We start from the raw sequence: 22,048 nt of genomic DNA, 5'->3' as shown, positions 1-22,048 counted from the left end.
CCTAACACTGCTTTAGCTGTGTCCCAGAGATTCTGGTACATTGTCTCTTGTTCTCATTGGTTTCAAAGAACTTCTTTATTTCTGCCTTAATTTTGTTATTTACCCAGTAGTCATTTGGGAAGAGGTTGTTCAGTTTCCATGTAGTTGTGTAGTTTTGAGTGAGTTTCTTAATCCTGACTTCTAATTTGATTGCACTGTGGTCTGAGAGACTTATGATTTCTGTTCTTTTGCATTTGCTGAGGAGGGTTTTACTTCCAATTATGTGGTCAGTTTTAGAATAAGGGCTGTGTGGTGCTGAGGAGAATGTATATTCTGTGGATTTGGGGTGGAGAGTTCTTTAGATGTCTATTAGGTCTGCTTGGTCCAAGCTGAGTTCAAGTCTTGAATATCCTTGTTAATTCTCTCTCATTGATCTAATATTGACAATGGGGTGTTAAAGTCTCTCACTATTACTGTGTGGGAGTCTAAGTCTCTTTGTAGGTCTCTAAGAACTTGCTTTATGAATCTAGGTGCTCCTGCATTGTGTGTGTATATTTTTAACATAGTTATCTCTTCCTTTTTTTAAATCTTTGTTTAAAGTCTGTTTTATCAAAGACTAGGATTGCAATCCTTGCTTTTTTGCTTTCCCTTTGTTTAGTAAATTTTCCTCCATTCTTTCATTTCGAGCCCATGTGTGTCTTTACATGAGAGATGGGTCTTGATTCTATCTAATGTGCCAGGCTGTGTCTTTTAATTGAAACATTTAGCCATTTACATTTGAGGTTAATATTATATGTGAATTTGATCCTGTCATCATAATACTAGCTGGTTATTTTGCACATTAGTTGATGAAGTTTCCTCATAGTATTGTTGGTCTTTATATTTTGGTGTGTTTTTGCAGTGACAGGGACCAGTTTTTCCTTTCGATATTTAGCGCTTCCTTCAGGAGCTCTTATAAGGCAATCCTGGTGGCAACAAAATCCCTCAGCATTTGCTTGTCTGAAAAGAATTTTATTTCTCCTTTGCTTATGAAGCTTAGTTTGGTTGGAAATTAATTTCTGGGTTAAATTCTTTATGAATGTTGAATATTGGCCCCCACTCTCTTCTAGTTTGCAGGGTTTCTGCAGAGAGATCCACTGTTAGTCTAATAGGCTTCCCTTTGTAGGTAACTTGACCTTTCTCTCTGGCTGCCCCTTAACATTTTTTCCTTAATTTCAGCCTTTGAGAATCTGACAATTATGTGTCTTGGGGTTGCTCTTCTTGAGTATCTTAGTGGTGGTCTCTGTATTTCCTGAATTTGAATGTTGGCCTGTCTTGCTTGCTTGGAGAAGTTCTGGGTAAAATCCTGAAGTATGTTTTCTAACTTGGTTCCATTCTCCCATCACTTTTAAGTACACCAATCATAGGTTTGGTCTTTTCACATCATCCCATATTTCTTGGAGGCTTTGTTCATTCCTTTCATACTCTTTAATCTTGTCTTCTCACCTTATTTCAGTAAGTTGATCTTCAGTCACTGATACCCTTTCTTCCACTTGATTGATTCAGCTATTAATACTTGTATATGCTTCATGAAGTTTTTGTGCTGTGTTTTTCAGCTGCATCAAATCATTTATGTTCTTTTCTAAACTGGTTATTATAGTTAGCAGTTCCTGTAACCTTTTATCAAGGTTCTTAACTTCCTTGCATTGGGTTAGAACATGTTTCTTTAGCTTGGAGAGGTTTGTTATTACCTACTTTCTGAAGTCTGCTTCTGTCAATTTGTCAAACTCATTCTCTGTCCAGTTTTGTTTCCTCGCTTGAGAGGCGTTGTGATCATTTGGAGAAGAAGAGGCATTCTGGTTTTTGGGATTTTCAGCAGTTTTGCACTGGTTTTTCCTCATCTTCATGGATTTATCTACTGTTGATCTTTGAGGCTGATGACCTTTGGATGGGGTTTTTATGTTGGGGTCCTTTTTGTTGATCTTACTGTTTTCTGTTTTCAAACAGTCAGGCCTGTCTGCTACAATTTGCTGGAGGTCCACTCCAGACCCTGTTTGCCTGGGTATCACCAGCAGAGGCTGCAGAACAGTAGAGACTGCTGCTGCTCTTTCTCTGGAAGCTTTGTCCCACAGGAGCACTGGCCTGATGCCAGCCAGAACTCTCCTGTATGAGGTATCTCCCAGTCAGGAGGCACAGGGGTCAGGAACCCACTCAAGTAGGCAGTCTGTTCCTTATCAGAGCTTGAGTGCTGTGCTGGGAGAATCCTCCTTGTCAGGATCATCTGCTCTCTTCAGAGCTGGCAGGCAGGAACGTTTAAGTCTGCTGAAGCTATGCCTACAGCCGCCCCTTCCCCCAGATGCTCTGTTCTAGGGAGATGGGAGTTTTATCTATAAGCCCTGACTGGAGCTGCTGGGGAGGCCATTTTTATACATGAAAAATAATTATTGTTATCCAGTCCTTCCCCTCCACAATAAGAAGAAACAGGAAGCAGAGCTGAAGAGATCAGCAAACAAAAATGCCCACAACCAGTGTTTATTCTTGATTTGTTACCGCTCTTTTCATGTCTCATTTTCCTCCACATGTTAAATATATAATAACCAAAACTTTATTAACATACAAATAAAGAAAACATGCGCAGCATGTAAGCATGGCAGGTAGTGAGGAAACCTGGCCAGCCGACTGGTTCTTGCACCAAGGTTTACAGAGTAGGTTGTGTTTGAACATCTTCTGTGGGTCTGTGTCATTTCCAAGCTGAAGAATTTCAATCGAAGAACAACATATGTCACATGAGTTAAAGACAGTTAATGGCACAGAAGCATTTCTGTTCATACTAAGGGAAAAGGCTGTTCTTTTATTTTTTTTCCCTCTGAGTCCTCACTTTGTTCTTTCCTGACAAATGTTTTAAATACAGTGAAATACCAAAGGAGATAAGGATTAAGCAGACAAATGATGAAATCAGAAAAAACAGAAATGGAATCCAGGAAGTTGTGTGGGACAAAACTGATGTATCTCCTTGATAAAGAAAAAATGTACAGAATATTTAATGAGTCTGTCTTGGGAAAAGGAAAGGGAAAAACATATTTTTTTGGTTTTAGATAAGCAGCTAAGCCATTTGCAGAAGGGAGAAATGTCATGGGAAAAAGAAAAATATCTCTAATATCTATAGCACCTGAAATATCTAAGTAGGCGGGTGCAGTGGCTTATGCCTGTATTGGGAGACCCAGGCAGGTGGATCACTTGAGGTCAGGAGTTCAAGACCAGCCTGGTCAAAATGGCAAAACTCCATCTCTACTAAAAATACAAAAATTAGCCAGCTATGGCCTGTAATCCCAGTTACTAGGGAGGCTGAGACAGGAGAATCACTCGAAACCAGGAGGTGGAGGTTGCAGTGAGCCGAGATCACACCACTGTACTCCTGCCTGGGTGACAGAGCAAGACTTCATCTCAAAAAAAAAGGAATATTTAATATTTACTAAAGGACAAGAGGGAATATCTTTAAAAAATTATAATGCACATGTTGGATGAAAGGTACTGTTATAGAATTAGATCATTGTTATTAAAATAGCACTGACATATAAATTCAAACATTCATTTTCAAATTCAGCTTCTCAGAGGTTTGACTTCAGATGCCTGAGTACTTTCAGCATTATCTTTGCCTTTATCCTTCTTCATGCGGATAAACACAACTGTTAAAATTATACCTAAAAGAAAAAACCCAGGGTCAAATAAATGCGATCTTTTCAAATGTACTGTCACATTCATTTATGAAGTAGTAACATGATGATGGGGAAAAAAAGACTCAAACTCATTTTTGTATGTGATTCAACGAAGTTTCATTGTCCTAGTGAATAAGGGACTGAAGTTATTGACCTTCTTGGAGAGAAATGAGCTTATCATTTATCCTCTTGTATGTATCAAGTCCCAAACCATAGCTGATTTGGTGGCTTTCACTGGATCTCTCCCTGGATCTCTCCCTAAGAACGTAGGACCTAATGTGCCACACTATGGAGTGTATAAGCACCTGACAAAGTTCCTGAACTTTATGTACTTGATATTGATTCTAGTCTTCCCCTTTCCTAGAGAAAATAATCCAATTAGCACAACCAGAAAGCTGTTCTCTGACCTGCTCACCTCCCTGAAGCTGACTTTCATTGTGTCCACACCAAATACTGCATTTCCTTGGGCACCTTCCTCTTGCCTCCTGCCTATGTTGTTGTGGGATCCTGGGTAGACTACTTAACTTTCTTGGTTTCTCCCATCTGATGGATTAAAATTACAGTGTGCATCTTAGCACTGTTTGTGTACTATCAAACAGTCTACTACAAAGAACGGAGCTGTTTTAAGGAAATTAACCTGCTAGTAAGTTTATAAGAGGAATCATGGCAGAAAAGACTGGTTGCTCAGAAACTTATTTTCAAGATAGGGTTGGAATTATAAGGGTATGAAACTGTAACAAACTTTCTAGATGTCCCCAAACTCAATCAGTCTTTAACTTGTGGTAAGATTATAGAATGAAATTGGTATGTTAAGAAAACTGCTATTTGATATGTAAATTCAAAAATCCTTTCAAGATAGGAGGGTAAATAAAGCAGAGGCAGAAGGGACCCTGGTAAGTGAGTGGGACCTCAAAAAGTCAGCTCAATTACCATAAAAATTACCATAAAAAGTGTGCAGCAGATAGTGGTTCTCAGAGAAATGGCGATCACCATGCACACGTTAGGCTGGGCAGTGGCCATAACATTAACACCCTCCCATGCCATAGGGCATGTGGACTGGAGAGTATAAAGAAATGGGGACCCCTTTCTTTATACTCTGATGCATGAATCAGAGTCCAGTGTGACACATTGGATCATGAGAGAACAAACAAGAATACTTAGAATAATCCTAACCTTTCTTTTAAAAGAAAAAGCATATGAAACTATGAACCACTTCACTTAGGTACACATGAAATAATGAAGTACCTGCTTCTAATATGTTTAACTTGTGGTGGGGACAACACTTGAAAGAATAATTACTATATATAGGTTGAGTATCTCAAATCAAACTTTTGGGGTACCAACTTGATGACACAAGCAGAAAATTCTACACCTGACCTCATGTGGCAGGTTACAGGCAAAACTTTGTTTCATGTATAAAATTACCTAAATTTGGTATGAAGCCAGGTGCATACAAGCTCATGCCTGTAATCCCAGTACTTTGAGAGTCAGAGGGGTGGATCACCTGAGGTTAGGAGTTTGAGACCAGCCCAGCCAACATGGTGAAACCCCGTGTCTACTAAAAATACAAAAACTAGCCAGGCATAGGTGGCAGGCACCTGTAATCTCAGCTACTTGGAAGGCTGTGGCAGGAGAAGTGCTTGAATCTGGGAGGCAAAGTTTGCTGTGAGCTGAGATGGTGCCACTGCACTCCAACCTGGGCAACAGACTGAGACTCCATCTCAAAAAAAATGTATGAAATGCTTTCAGACTATGTGTATAAAGTGAATTTTATGTTGAGATACCTTGGGGGTGGGATCCAAGTCTCATAGCATGTATTTGCAAATGTTAAAAAATCTGGAAACACTTCTGCTCTCAAGCATTTTGGGTAAGGAAACAATCTGAGTAGGCACTGAGTTGTTTGCAAAAAAAGAAAAAAAAAGACAGCTAGATCAGGGGACTCTACTGTAAAGCCAGGCCAGAGGCTATGGTCATGATGCAATGGGTTATTCTGAGTAATAAAGAATCAGGGTCCCATGCATAGGGAAGTTCTGCACTATACATTTCAGGTATCTCAGTGTCTCCACAAAAATAAGGGTATGCATGATATTGTACCTGGTTTTCAGGATATTTACCACCTTTTTAAAAATAGAAAAGTAAGAATGCAAAAACACTAAACTTCACATTTCTAAAAAATTTGATTTTGTCAACTTCTACCTGTAACAACAGTGGCAGGTGAGACCATAAACTCTGGTGTAGGATCGATATATGTCATGCATGTCACTGTATCCCCCACATCAAACACAGTGCATGATGCATGGCACAGCTACTCCATTTCTTCCTTATCACAAAGCATTGTAACTAGGCATAAAATATAGCAATTGATAGCTATAAAACCTCTTATATTTCTAAACAATAAGGCAATAAGAGGCAGAGGGTGGTACTAAAGCTAAAACTCCAACCAGGAAAGTCTGATATAATTTGCCAGTGATCTGCCTTCTGGGCTATTGCCTGGGTTCCAGTCTAGGAAGACAGACCCTGAGATAAGCTCATATTTCTGAGACCCAGGATAAGACTCTTTGAATTAAGAAATTACACTCACCAATGACCAGAAGGGTGGTCAACAGTATACCAACTGCCATGCCCACGGTGGGTATCCCAGCCTGGTGACCTGCTGGCCGGAAACATCTTTCTTCCACGCAACTGCAGAATGTAACTGAAAAGCAAGACAGTATTTGGTAGGACACGTATTCGAGTGAATAGTTGCAGAATCCCACATCAAAGACGAGAATCTCCTCAAATGGTCCATGGTGACAGATACTAGCCTGAGTTGCTTACAGCATAATACCTACCTGGTAAAGAAACAATGCCTTCTAACGGGGGCCGACCCCCATCGTTGATGTGGATTAGGACGATATATTCTCTCTCCTCAAAGCTTGTGTGCCTGGTAGAGAGTCGGGCGTGAGTGCCTGCCAGGACAGAAAGAAAACATGAAAACACAACTTCAGACCCTGGATCAGCAGGAATAAAGCTCATCTTGCATCACATACTAAGGTTGACTGGAACATGGCTGAATATGAGTTAAGCTGCCCCAAGGATCACACACATCATTCCACATATATCTTCTCATAAGGTAAGAAAGGGCTAAAGCATCCTTTAAGTTCTTAATTTATGAATTCTCTGTAGAAATTAATACTAAATATGGTCAATTATCATTTCTAGCACTTATGCTCTATAAAGTTGCCCCAAACACTGAATTAACGAATACTGAACCTTTGCTCCTAGAGGAAATACAGGATTAGATTCCTGTGAGCTTCTAGTCACATTTTCCCTAACTGATCAGTATACAACCTTGGTTTTTTTGTGTGCTTATGTTTCAAGATTTCTTGTTTAACATATATTGTTGACTCTAACATTTCATTCACATCTAACAGCCCTAGAACTCCTTCCTGAACCAAGCTTATCCAACACACACATATTTAGGTTGGTGAAAAAATAATTGCCATTTTGGCCATTACTTTTAATTTGTGGCCCAAAGCACAATTTTTCTCTGTAAGTCACATATCACAGCCTTCCTCTGCTTAGGAACTCTAAACAGGACTTCAGCACTGTAGTTCAGAGCCATTTTAAACAATGAAATCATCAATGAAAAGCACAAAAATGTGAAAAACAGGGCACTGCAAAAACAACAAAAGACCCACTTAACAGTATAAGAGCTGGGAATGTATGTGTCCAGTAATTCAAATTTTTCACCACTCTGCCAGTGTCCATGAAAGCAAAAGCTTTAAGTACTGACTTTTGGGTTACAAATTTTATCACTTAGATGATTTTATAAACAGCATCTGCAAATAATGGGATTGACTGTATATGTCAGAAGATTGGAGAGTACCTGGGACTGAGCATCTGTAAACCTGATCTGAGTTTCAAATCTGCTGCTTGTTAGCTATGTGATTGGGTAAGTCATAACATTATAGGCCTCAAAATCCCTCTGAGTCCAGAAATAAGGGTATGCATGATATTATACTTGGTTTTCAGGGTATTTACCACCTTTTCTTAAAATAGAAAATTAAGTGCAAAAACACTAAACTTCAAATTTCTAAAAAATTTGGCATTGTTATAATTTATTCTTATACCCTCCCCATTCATATCTGACAATGAATTTTCCCAGATTTGGGAAGATTTAAATATTCATATTTAAAAATCATTATGGCCCACCTAGATAAGATATAGTAACAGGGACCAGATTTACCATCCCACTAAAAACAACTAAAAGAACAGAAAATATATGAAACTATGATTTTAAAGATTTATATATTAGACAATGGACAGTGATTTCTGAAAGAAAAGCAAATGAGGTAAATATTATAATTACCTCAGCTTATCATCCAAAGCAAATGTCCAGGTCTCAGTTGCAGAGAGTGGAATGTCCCTGAGTTGAGGTGATGGAGCACAGAAGTAAGGGGAGGTCAAGGCAACTAGAGTTTACAGAGCAGAGTCCCAGAGAGAGCTGCAAAGAGAATGCTCACTAAAGATATCTATAGAGGGGTCTCTTAAGGCTTTAGCTGAGCACTGATCAGCATCTGTGTATGAAGGAACTACTCAAGACTGGGGAAAGAACCATCTAAAAGAGAGCACAGAGCTTACAAAGGGCCAGGAATCATTCCTGGTTCCAAGCTGAAAATCTCATACTTCGTGTGCCACCAGGTAGAGTATGTAGAAGGCTTCACTTCACAAGTTTGAAAACATTAACCCTAGAATAGTCCTACCTGAGAAAACTTAAAAGTAACACACATACCGAACTGTCAAATTTTTTTACAAGTAATCTAACTGTATTTCACAATAAAGTTCACAAGTAATCTAACTGTATTTCACAATAAAGTTCACGAATATTTAGGGGAATACAAAATATTCAGCATCCAAAATGTCTGAAATTTAATAAAACATTGCCAGACATTCAAGAAGAGAGAAAAATATGACTCATGAGAGAAAAGATCAATTGAAGCCTACCTGGAAATGACACATATTACATAAATAGTGGAAAAAGACATGAAAACAGTTATATTCTCTATGTTCAAGAAGCTACCAGACTGAGAAGTATAGATAGAAAAAAAAAGTAAGTTTGAGACAATTTAAGTAGCCTAATATACGTGTAATTAAATCCCTAAAAGCTAAGAAAGATAGTGGAGAGAAAAAAATTTGCTGAGACAATGGCTAACATTTTTTCCATGTTTAATGAAAACTCCAAATTTTCAGATCCAAGAAGATCAGCAAATTTCAGGAACAAGAAAAATGAATAAACCACCACCAAAGCAATATAAGCATCAAATTACTTAAAACTAGTAAGAGAATATCTTAAAATTAAGCACCCAGAGAAAAAAATGCATTCAATGAAACAAAGAAGAAACCATAGTGGGCAGGGCACCCCAGGTGGTTCACACCTGTAATCCTAGCACTTTGGGAGGTCGAGGCAGGTGGATTACTTGGGGCCAGGAGTTGGAGACCGGTCTGGCCAACATGGAAAAACCTTGTCTCTAATAAAAATACAAAAATTAGCTGGGCATCATGGTGTCCGCCTGTAATTCCGGCTACTGGGGAGGCTGAGGCGATAATTGCTTGAACCTAGGAGGCTGGGATTGCATCAGTGTACTCCAGCCTGGGCAACAGAGTAAGATGGTCTCGAAAACAACAACAAAAGTGGTGAAATATCTTTGAAATACTGAAAGAAAAAATGTCTCAAATTTAAAAGTATTCTCGTCATATGTTTTCTGGTTATGATATAATTAAATTAGAAGTCAGGAGGTTATAGGAAATATTCCCAGAATATTTGTAAACTAACATGATCACAAAATCTAAAGGGTTGGGTTCTATTGGAGTCATAAAAGAGAAAAAAAAAAAGAAATCTAAAGGGAAAATACAATGTATCAAACTGTGTGGGACAGGCATGGTGGTTCACACCTGTAATCCCAGCATTTTGGGAGGTGGAGGTGGGAGGCTCACTTGAACCCAGGAGTTTGAGACAAGCCTGGATAACACAGGGTGATCCCCATCTTTACAAAAACTTTGGCCAAGTGTGGAGGCTCCCACATGTAGTCCCAGCTACTTGGGAGGCTGAAGCAGGAGGATCGTCTGAGCCCAGGAGTTCAAGGCTGCAGTGAGCCGTGATCACACCACTGCACTGCAGCCTGGGTGACTGAAGGAAACCCTGTGTCTTAGAAAAAAATGCAGCTAATGTAACACTAAGATAAATTTGTAGTACTAAATGCCTGTTTAACAAAAAGATCTCTGAACTGAAGAATACTAGACGAGAACCCCAAGAAGTTTACACAGGTTTTAACACTTGAATTGATCGAGCAGAAGAAAGGATATCAGAGGTCAAAGACCAACTTAATGAAATGAAACAAGAAGACAAGATTAGAGGAGAAGAAGTAAAAAGGAATCAGCAAAGTCTCCAAGAAATATGGGACTATGTGAAAAGACCTAATTTACGTTTGATAGGTGTACCTGAATGTCATGAAGAGAATGAATCCAAGCTGGAAAATATTCTTCAGGATATTATTCAGGAAAACTTACCTAACCTAGTAAGACAGGACAATATTCAACTCCAGGTAATACAGAGAACACCACAAAGATATTCCTCAAGTAGAGCAACCCCAAGACACATAATTGTTAGATTCACCAGGGTTGAAATAAAGGAGAAAATTCTAAGGGCAGCTAGAGAGAAAGGTCAGGTTACCCATAAAAGCCTATCAGACTAACAGCAGATCTCTCAGCAGAAACCCTACAAGCTAGAAGAGAGTGGGGGTTAATATTCAATATCCTCAAAGAAAAGAATTTTCAACCCAGAATCTCATACTCAGCCAAACTAAGCTTTATAAATGAAGGAAAAATAAAATTTTTCACGAACAAGCAAGGACTCAGAGATTTCATCACCATCAGGCCTGCTTTACAAGAGCTACTGAAGGAAGCACTATACACAGAAAGGAACAACCAGTATCAGTCATGCCAAAAACTTACCAAAAGATAAAGAGTATCTCCATAATGAAGTATTTATATCAACTAATGGGCAAAATAGCCAGCCAGCATTAAATGACAATATTAAACTCACAGATATCAATATTAATCCTAAATTTAAATGGATTAAACGCCCCAATCAAATACACAGACAGGCAAACTGAATAAAAAGTCAAAACACGTCGGCACTCTGTATCCAGATCCATCTCATAAGCAAGGACACACAAAGACTCAAAAGGTTGGAGAAAGACTCACCAATCAAATGGAGAGGAAAGAAAAACAAAACAAAACAAACAGGAGTTTAACTTTCGTCTCTGACAAAATAGACTAAAATAGTAACCAAGACTAAAACAAAAAAGGACATTGCATAATGATAAAAAGATCAATGCAACAATAGAAGTCAATGATTATAAATATATATGTACCCAATATAGGAGCACCCAGATACATAAGACAAGTTTTCAATGACTTATAAAGAGACTTGGACTCCCACACTAATAGCGGGAGACTTTGACACCACATTGTTAATATTTGACGGATCAACGAGATAGAAAATTAACAGACATTTATAATTTGAACTCAGACCTGGAACAAGTAACCCCAGGTCCACAGAACATACATTTTTTTTTAGTATCACATTACACCTATTTTGAAAGTGACCACATAAATGGAAGCAAATCACTCTTCAGCACTTGCACAGCATTTCACAGATTTAAACGAAATATTGGTTGGCTGTTATTTTCTTTCCTTATTCATTCCTGTCTCAGCTGTTAAGCACAACTACCGGCCTAAAAGAGGTTTTTAATACCTATTTTTAGATTGCCTTCCAGCCTGTGCAATAGAGCAAGACTCCTGTTCTCTCTCCTTTTCTCTTTCTCTTTCTTTAAAAAAAAAAAAAAAAAAAAAAAAAAATCTCAAATTAATGGCATCAGCTTTAATGAAAACAGAACAAGAACAAAAACACAATGTAAGAAGAATAAAGGAAATAATAAAGATCTGGCCAGTGGAATACAAAACAGAAAAACAAACAAAAAAATAAAACCAAAAGCTGGTTCTTTGAGAATATCAGTAAAATAAACTTCTAGCCAGATTATCAGGAAAAAGGACAATTTGCCAATATCAGAATGAGGTGATAGCACTACATATTCTACAGATACTAAGAAATAACAAAATATCATGAACAATGTCAATAAATTAATCCATAGGCAAATTATTTGAAAGGTACAAGCTAACAAGCTCAACCAAAAATAAATATAAAAATTGAATTTTCCTATATCTACAAAAGAAAATTGAATTCATAGTTAAAACTCCTTTTAAAAAAATATACCAGGCCCAGATAGCTTTACTGGCAAACACTTTAAGAAATAATATCAATTTTATGCACACTTGTCCAGATAATTGAAGATAAAGAGGTCGAATGCTTCCTAACTTACTCTACAAGGCCAGCCTTGCTCTGGGGCCAAAACCAGACAAAGACATTAAAGGAGAAATATAGGGACCAACATCCCTCACGAATATAGATGCAAACATTATTTAAGCAGTTGTAGCAAATCTAACCCAACAACACATAAACATGGAATACTTCATCACCAAGTAGGCTTTATCCCAGGAATATGTTACTTTTAGATTCAAAAGTTGATATAATTCACCTCTTAATAAACCTAAAAAGTCAAATCAGCACATAATCAATACATGGACAAAAAGCACTTGAAAAATTTAACATCCATTTCTAATTTAGAAAAAAAACCTTCATAAATAGGAATAAAAGGTAAAGTCCTCAATCTAATAAAGATCACCTACAAAACAACCTGCAGCTAACATCATACTTAATGGTGAAAGGCAAATGCTTTCTCCCTAAGATCATGAAGAAGTCAAGTATTTCTGCTCTTTCTACCTCTGACTTTGCACTGAAGGTTTCAGCCAGTAATTAAACAGAAGGCAAACAGATTGGAAAGGAAGAACTGTCATTATTCACAGACAACATGATCGTATATGTAGAAAATATATGAAATCTGAAAAAATAAGGTCAGCAAGGCTGTAGAATACAGATTAGTATACAAAAATTATATTGCTATACCTAGAAATAGTTAAAATATCAAAAATATGAAATGAATGATTAGGGAAAATTTTGCAAGAACTATATATACTGAAAACTAAATCACATTGCTGAAAGAAAAGAGCTAAATAAGTGGAGACATATTTGGAAGACTTAATTTTGTTAATATATCAATTCTACTCCAGATTCCCCTATAGATTTGACACAATCTCAACAGGCTTTTTTGGCAGTAAGGAACAAGCTACTTCTAAAATTTATCTAGAAATGAAAAAGACATAGAATGAAGGAATTTTGAAAAAGAACCAAGTTGGAAAAATTAATCTACCTGATTTCAAGCCTTATAGAGCTATGGTAATCAAGACAATGTGTTGCTATAAAAATAGACACAGATGCATGAAACAGAAAAATCCAGAAATAGATTTATGTATAGGTGGTCAGTTGTTTTTTGCCAAAGTTGTTAAGACAATTCAATGTGAAAAGGATGTTTTAAACAAAAATGGTGTTAGAACAGCTAGATAGCTATGGTAAAAACAATAAACTTTGGTCTTTACCACGCTGCCTACGCAAGCACATCTCAGAGACATTATGGGTTTGTTTCAGGATCACCACTGGTCATTAGAGAAATACAAATAAAACCATTATGAGATACTACTCCATGCCCACCGGAACGGCTAAAATTAAAGAGACTGAGCACAGCAAGTGCTGGGAGACTGCTGAGCAATTGGACCTCTCACACACTGGTAAGAATGCAAAATGTTAAGAACAATTTGGAAAGCAGTTCAAACTTTTCTTAATCATACACCTCCCATATGACTCAGCCATTCCACTCCTCAGTATTTAACCACGAAAACTGCAAATGTATGTCCCTACAAAATATTTGTTCAATCCTCACAGCAGCTTTTTTTGTAATAGCAAAAGTTGGAAACACCCTTAGTTACAATCAACAGGTGAAAAGATACAGTCATTCAATGGAATACTACTCCTCAATAAAAAGGAATGACGCATTGATGCCTGTAACACCACCAATATATCTCAAAATAATTGAGGTAAAAGAAGCCAGAGCAAAAAAAGTATACACACTATACTATTCTTCTTAGACAAAATTATTGAAAATGAAAACTAATCTATAGTGATAGAAGGCACATCAGTGGTTGCCTGGGGAGAGGGGATGGGTGGGAAGCAGAGATTATAATAGGGCATGAAATATCTTCTGGGGGTGGTGGAAATGTTTATTATCTTGATTGCGCTGATGGCTTCAGTGGTATTTACATATAATCAATTCTCATGAAATTGTATACTTTGTATATATATTATATCAAAGCTGTTAAAAATTTCTATAAAATCTGCTTTCCAGCTGTCATTGGAAATTTTGCAAATGATTCCTAGGTCATCCAACTGCTCATCTACACCAACAGGATGCTGTGTGGTCACAATCTTTCCTCCCTTGAAAGCCTGGGGCTTTGTCCCCTCTGGAGTCCTTCCCTACGCAAGTTTCCAAAGCATTAACTAACTTCCTGGAGCACGAGAGAAAGCTCTGTGCCGAGTACTACAAACCCACCAAGTTAATTAAAACCTACATTCACCATCCATCTGTTTTTTTGTTCCATGTATTTTTGACAACTCACCGTTGATTTTGGAAACTGCCCAGTCATTTTCTAAGTTTCCACTGGCGAGGGAAAATGTAAAGTGGGGACCCCGAAATGACGGCTGATCATCATCAGTAGCCTCGAAAATGAGACTTCCAGGTGCACTGAGGGGATGGCAGAAGAACAAGCCTGTGTACTCCTTGGCCAGCCTGGGAGGGTTGTCATTCACATCTGAAAGGGTCAGGTGGAACTCTGACACAGAGCTCAAGGAAGAACCCCCTAAAGAATTGAATGATTGAAACGTGGGATCAGTTCACTCATTTTCCTCTGAACAAGAAAGATTTCCTTTCTTTAACATTTAAGCAGTTAGCTACACTGAGATGCTACAAAAAAGACAAGCTTTTAGCATCAAAGACCTGGTTTTGTTACTGGAGGAAAAGACCAGCCATTGTAACAACAACTAAGGTCTACGTGCTAATATCTGACATACATTACTTCAGAATAATTCTGAAAACTGAGCTCAGAAGTTGTGTAACTGGCCCAAGGCAGAGAGTTTTTCAATCCAAGAGGTCTAACTCTAGCACTCACACCTTCACTTGCTCCTCACCAGGCCTTAAGCATGTTAGTCGAGTTTTCTAAGCTTACTTTCTTCAGCTGTGTGGCTTTGCGAGCATCCCCATATAAGTGAACGTTCTGGAAAAGTAAAAGGCTCCACAGACATTTACCGTATGATAGGAGTGAAAAACTTGGACTCTGCAGCATAACTGGTTGGTAGCTGCGTAATCGTGGGCAATTAATTTCTCAGTGCTTTGGTTTCCTCGTTCATAATATGTGGTCAGTAATAGCACCTGCCTTATAGTGATGTATGAGGAGTAAGTTGTTACACTAATTGCTCTGTATGGGGCTGTCAGTGCAGCGTAAACACTGACTGTCATCATGCTCTCCCCGACACCAATCACAGACATTGTTTCTACAACTTCTGACTCTGACCTTATTTGATTCCAGGAAACATTTTCTTGCTCCTGCTTCGTTTCCAGTAAACCCTGTTTGCTTGCTTTTCTTCTCCACATCTTTTAGGTCCATGGCTCCACTTAACCAAAGAGGAGGAGGCTGCTGTGTGCTTGAAGTTATTCTATCTATTTATATCATGTCAGTGTCAAAAACTAAAAACAGAACAGGGTTTTGGACCCTGGTTTTGATTTTTGAAACTTCCAGAATGTGAGAAACCCTTGGGACACATCCAGAGTGCGCTGCTGATCCCCAAGGTATGAGAAAGGGGTGCGCCTGGCATAAAGGCTCAGCCAGAACCTGCCTGCAGCTTCACTGGGAGCTTTTAAATCAAGAGTTAAATGTACACAATGTGATAGCAGAATGTGCTTAACTCCAGCAAGAGACAGAAACAGAGGGCCCGTCCACTCACAACACCCTTCCCAAGCTGGCACGCGGTTTTGCACTCTACTTTTTGGTTTGACTTGACTACAGTAACTTTGTTTTTCTTAGTCTTTCCACATGCAGGGACCATTTTTATGATTCCTGTGTCTGTTCTCCATTTTATTTCTCAACCCTGGGCCTCACATTCTGAAAGGTTTTTTTTGGGGGGGGGGGTCCGGGGGGTATCTAAAACTATATTTATTAAGAATTACTTTAATTATCTTTTCTGGTAAACCTGGCAGATACATTTACTAGCTAATTAGAGCCTGATCAGCACTGGATCAACAGATTTCCTACGTGTATGTTTGAAAATTCCATTAAAATGCAAAGAAACTCAATGTGTTAGTTGCCAGGCTTATTATTGAGTAAACATACTATTCTTACGAGTTTATTTTTATTTTAAAAATTATCTAGAACTCCACCTTTGGAGCCAGCAGGCAATATATATCACCACAACTGAAAAGGGATGCAAAGATTATACAAAAATGGCTCAAACATCCCGGGCTTTACTGTATAATACTCTTTCCTTTCAAAAGTTCACCTGATTTCATCAAAACACAGATTATCCTGGTTCACCCAAACCTAAGGAATCAGAATCTCCAGGGGTGGACTCCTAGTGTCCATATTCAACAAGCTCCCTGGGGGATTCTGACACATATCAAAGTGGAGAACATTTCATAAAATATTTTCTGCTTCCAAAAGGATGAGAGTTACAATTTAAGGCTGAAGGAGCAAGTGGTGGTCTAGGTCAACAGCTAAGTGGTTTGACTCCACTCAAAGCTCCTGGGAGAACCACAACCACATTGGAAGAAGGAAGGTAGTTCAGTCAGGGACATGGAACCTTCTGCAAGAGGCCATAGTTGCTACAGGAAACCACAGAGTGAGCAGCAGCCCTGCTAGGGCACAGGTGTTTATCACCTTTAGCAAAACCATGAAGGGGCCGGGCGTGGTGGCTTCCCCTGTAATCCCAGCACTTTGGGAGGCTGAGGAGAGTGGATCACCTGAGGTCAGGAGTTTGAGACCAGCCTGGCCAACATGATGAAACTGTCTCTACTAAAAATACAAAACTTAGCTGGGCATGGTGGCATGTGCCTGTAATCCTAGCTATTCAGAAAGGTGAGGCAGAAGTATTGCTTGAACCCAGGAGACGGAGGTTGCAATGAGTGGAGATCGTGCCACTGCACTCCAGCCTGGATGACACAGCAAGACACCATCTTAAAATAGAACAAAAACAAAAACAGGAAGGTGTGAGCACTCCCTTATACTTTTGTGCTCTTCTCATCTTTCCCCTTTAAGGTTGTGATATTCTGGTGCTTTGGCACTGTCAGTTTTCTAATCCTACCTCCCATTTCAACTCATGTATCTTCTGATAATATATGTTCCTTTTATTTGCTTACCTACTTCGGTGGCCACCACTTGTACTCGATACGGACTTCCAGCTTCTCTGTCCAATGGAGCCACACTAAAGATCTCACCAGTCACGGGGTCAATTTTAAGCCAACCTCTTTTGTCTCCTCTCAGTGAAAATCTTCATCAAATGAAGAGAGCAAAAGCAAGCCCACATTACTTTGCATGAAAAATGTGAAGATAGTTCATACATCAACTAAATATGTTTGTGCATCCTTTAAATATAAGTACAAATGATAATGCTCATAATGATAATCTCAGCATTATCAATTGCATATTATTTAAAACATATTTAAAAGGTCTGTTATATTATTAATGCTTCATTTGCATTTCATCTTCAAAAGGAGGAGCTGTTCGTCCTTACAATGCGGTGTTTGTGCTTGTGTTAGGAAGGGTATAGTTCACAACCTCTGGGGAAAGTAGTTAAACTTTTATGGCAATCAAAGAATTCAAATTAAAGTAACCCAGAACTATCTTTTAAAACCTCTTAGCAAACCACCCATCTAGAAAATATGAACACCCAGTGGTGGAAACATTGGGCGAGATGGGTAAATACTCATAGTCCCTGGTAATGCAGTGAATTCCTCATCCAACAAACATCTATTGAGAGCCGAGATCAGGCAATGGACCAAGGGCAGAGGTTACAAAAAGGGACACTTAGCCAAGTAGAAGAGATAGATGAACAGATAATTCCAATAACTTGTGGCAAATACAACAGAGGGGCCCTATGGAATCCAAGGGAAGTTTACAGGAATCAGCAAAGTCTTTCTGAAGGAGCAGAGCTTAAAGGCAAGAAGAAGACGCTTCAAACAGAAGGAAGAGTGTGAGCTAAAGTGCCAAGGGCCAAGGAGCAGCATGATGAGTGTGGGATCAGGCGTTTCAGCAGTGTTGGGGTATACATGGGAAGCAGAAGGTGGCAAAAGGTGAGCCAGATCATAAGCAGTGGGCAGGGCAGCCAGCCAATGATTTAAGCAGGAAGGTGACCTGGCCATGTTTGTGTTTTCACCAGAGCTCACTGGTAGGCATGTGGAAGATGAAGTTGAGAGAGACAAGACTAGAACCACAGAAAAACCAATGGTACAGTCCTTTAAAAAGCAACACATCATAGTTATAAGCTTGTCCATATCTTTAGACCAAATAATTCCACTCCTGGAAACGCTACCTAAAAAAACCCAATTTAATCAAAGTTTAAAAAGAATTACATGCATACATCTATTCAAAACATTTTTTATAATATACTGGAAGCAACTACATGTCCAAGAATAAGAGAGTGATTAAAAAATTATGTGTTAATTTCCCACAATGTATTTTTTTTAGTATATTCCATATGCCAAGCACGGTGTTAAGTTATATATATGGGTAATAAATATGAAACTCTTTATACTTGGAGTTTCATCCTGAAAGAGATGGGAATGCTTTGGAGGGTTTTGAAAGAGGAGTCAGATGATCTGATTTACTTTTTTAGAAGGTCACTGACTACAATTCAGTGAGTAGATTCAGGGGGGAGGGACGGGGGATGGCAGGGGCAAGGGCGAATCCAGAACAGACATGGTGGTGCCTTGGAGTAGGCTGGAAGCAAGGAGAAGCCTGTGGACTCTGAATATATTTCAATAAAATAATCTATAATATTTGCTGAAGGACTATATTCAGATCTGTTGGGTGCTAATAGATTTCACGTTTGTGGAGCTGGAGAAATAAATTACTCAGGCCAACACAGGAGTCATCTTTAATTCTTAACAGACTTATTACTCACGTCTGAGCTACTGATTATTCCTTACCCCTGAAATGCTTTCTTCATTTGTCTTCTGGAATTGTACCTTCCAGAACACCTCTTCTCAGTCTCCCATGCTCACCTCCTCTTCCTGACCTCAGTGGTACATGCATCCTTTCCTTTTTCCATCACAAGAATTTTCTTACATGCCTTTATTTTTCTCACTTATAAACTAAACTTTTTATTCATGTCTTTGGCTGATGATTTTTTTTTTTTTTTTTTGAGACAGAGCCTCACTCTGTTGCCAGGCTGGAGTATAGTGGTGCAATCTTGGCTCACTGCAACCTCCAACTCCCTGGTTCAAGTAATTCTCCTGCCTCAACCGCCCAAGCAGCTGGGACTACAGGTATGTGCCACCACACCCAGCTAATTTTTGTATTTTTAGTAGAGATGGGGTTTCACCATGTTGGCCAAGATTGTCTTGATCACTTGATTTTATGATCCACCCACTTCAGCCTCCCAAAATGCTGGGATCATGCCCAGCTGATTGATGATTTTTATAGGATTTTCATGAAGAAGGTAGGAGCTTCTGTTAAATAAATGGTTGTAAACATTATAACGTTTTGTGTCTTCTCATACTTTTTGACTCAGTAGTACCTACACTAAACCACAGCATATACCCTCTATTGTTCTTTCTTCTCTATAGAACTACAGTAGTTAAAGAGTAAAACTATAGGTGGTAACCTTACTTTTCAATGATCAGATAAAGGTCTCAGACATGAATCTGAGTGCCTGAAGGACAGCTCAATGGGAGGCAAGACTCCCTCCAGATGTTTAGAGAAACTTAAGGAATTGTCTGTCATTCAAAACCATTGAGAGGCAGTGTAATGTGTGATTTAAGTCATGCTGAAATATTTTTCATCCCATAGACAGGCAGTGTAATGTTGCACAATAATAGAAAAAGATCTGAGCTCAAGTCTTATCTATGTACTTATTAACTATATGAACTTAAAGATTTTATAGGTACTATACAGATATATACAAATGTATATATCTTAAATTAATCATCGTTGTACTTTTTAAGGCAAATCTGTGTGGGTCCTACTGAACTGAACAAAAAGCGGGATTGCTAAGATGGATATATTTACACATTTTGTTTAGCCACCTCAGCCAGAACACCAGCTTCTCCAGGGGTGCCCCAGACCAGCTATTTGGAGCCAAGGAACCTATGTATCCTATATCCAGAAGATTCTCTCAGCCCTGTAAGGTGGCCTGATCTGTGGGCTTTGTGTCTCTGTCTAGAACTCCAATATGCCTTTGAGGCTGGAACCCTTCCCTAAGCCCCAGTCCAGATAACTGGCTCAGACACAGGTTCTGGTTCATCTAGTCTCACAGAGGTGAACCTCACCTCCTGAAGCATCCAGCTCTCAGCTGGGACCTGAAGCACACGGGCTGGAATGGAATCTCACACTGCTTCCCACTTGTCTGAGCCTGGGTGCTTATTGATGAACTACCATTCCTTGGAATGACCCCCAGGGGTTGACACCTTCCTAAACCAAGGCCAAGCTCATCATTATTGGGTATGCTGTGCTGGTCAACCCTAGAGTCAGTACAGGCCAGCTCCTCCTCCTCCCCACTGGCTTCGGTGACCACGCAGCCAGGCCTGCCACCCTTACCTTATGTCCAGACCTTCTGGATCCTTGGCAGTCACATTGCCCACTTTAGTGCCTATAGCTACATCCTCACTGACTTTTGCTTGGAATACATGTTGGGAAAACTGAGGTGCTTCATTCACATCTGTCACAATAAGCGTGAACTTGGCAAAAGAACTTTCATTGTACGTCACACCAAACACTAGAGGCTCAGGATTTTCTGCTTTGAACACAATGTTGGAAACAGCTGCTGTTTCAAAATCAAGAGGCTGTGTAGGAAAAAAAGAGAAAATTATTTTGGGCGTGATTAGCTCCCTTAAAAGATTCATTCCCTATGCTTCTTAGACTCTCCTATATTCAACATATGATATTGGGAAAACTGGATATTCACATGCAAGAGAATGAAATTAGACTATCTCATACCATATATGAAAATCAACTCAAAATAGATTACAGACTAAAACATAAGACTAAAACTATAACACCACTAGAAGAAAACTTTCTGACATTGGTCTTGGCAATGATCTTTTACTATTTTTTATTTTTGAGATGGAACCTCACACTCTGTCACCTAGCCTTGAATGCAGTGGTGAGATCTTGGCTCACTGCAAGTTCTGCCTTCCAGGTTTGTTCAAGTGATTCTCCTGCCTCAGCCTCCCGAGTAGTCGCCGTACCCAGTTAATTTTTGTATTTTTAGTGGAGGTGGGGTTTCACCAGATTGGCCAGGCTGGTCTCAAACTCCTGACCCCAAGCAATCTGCCAACCTCAGCCTCCCAAAGTGCTGGAGCTACAGGCATGAACCACCATACATAGCTGGAATGGAAGTTTATTTGGCTCCCAGTTCTAGAGGCTGGAAAGCCCAAGAACATGGCACCAGCCCCTGTTGAGGACTTTGTGCTATCCTGTGACAGAAGGGCAAAGCATTTCTTGAGATGGAGAGAGGAAACTCATTCTTTTACTTTTAGTAGAGATCAGAGTTTGCCATGTTGGTCAGGCTGTTCTCAAATTCCTGATGTCAAGTGATCTGCCCGCTGTGGCCTCCCAAAATGCTGGGATTATAGGCATGAGTCACTATGCCTAGCCTAGCAATGATCTTTCAGGTGTGACCCCAAACGCACAGACTACTAAAGCAAAAATAAACAAATTGTATTGCTTCAAATTAAGAAGCTTCCACATAGCAAAGGAAACAGTGAAGAGGCAACTTACATACTGGGAGAAAGTATTTGCAAATACACTTTTGAAAAAGGGTGAACAAAAAAAAATTTAAGGAACTCAAACAACTCAGTAGCAAGAAAACAACCTGTTTAAAAGTGTAGACAAAGGACCTGAATAGTCATTTCTCAAAAGAAGACATATAAGTAGCCAACAGGTATATGAAAAAATGCTCATTACTCATCATTAAAGAAATGCAAATTAAAACCCCAATGAGCTGTCACCTCACACCTGTTAGAATGACTAGCATCAGAGAGACAAAAAACAAACATTGGCGAGGATGTGGAGAAAAGGGAACCCTGTACACTGTTGGTGAGAATGTAAATTAC

At 39.1% G+C, this 22,048-nt stretch overlaps 1 protein-coding gene and 1 long non-coding RNA gene across 2 annotated transcripts in view; one reads left to right on the top strand and one right to left on the bottom strand.

The window, feature by feature from the left end:
• Nucleotides 1-2,474: 2,474 nt before the first annotated feature.
• The window catches only part of CDH17 (cadherin 17), an 80,551-nt gene continuing 60,977 nt past the window's right edge, over nt 2,475-22,048 (bottom strand). The window contains exons 13-18 of the mRNA XM_002759081.6: nt 20,532-20,776; nt 17,135-17,265; nt 14,346-14,585; nt 6,506-6,622; nt 6,256-6,369; nt 2,475-3,659 (exon numbers count right to left, since the gene is read on the bottom strand). Coding sequence (XP_002759127.1) covers nt 3,559-3,659; nt 6,256-6,369; nt 6,506-6,622; nt 14,346-14,585; nt 17,135-17,265; nt 20,532-20,776 — 948 coding nt within the window. The 3' untranslated portion in view covers nt 2,475-3,558. The remainder of the gene's footprint in view (nt 3,660-6,255; nt 6,370-6,505; nt 6,623-14,345; nt 14,586-17,134; nt 17,266-20,531; nt 20,777-22,048) is intronic.
• On the top strand, nt 6,621-16,070 carry LOC118148442 (uncharacterized). Its single transcript, XR_004735253.2, has 3 exons — nt 6,621-6,786; nt 13,321-13,460; nt 14,075-16,070. It is a non-coding gene; the product is annotated as an uncharacterized LOC118148442 (long non-coding RNA).

Source organism: Callithrix jacchus, chromosome 16, assembly GCF_049354715.1.
Source record: "Callithrix jacchus isolate 240 chromosome 16, calJac240_pri, whole genome shotgun sequence".
Lineage (NCBI taxonomy): Eukaryota > Metazoa > Chordata > Mammalia > Primates > Cebidae > Callithrix > Callithrix jacchus.
This window is presented reverse-complemented; position numbering and strand designations above follow the sequence as displayed.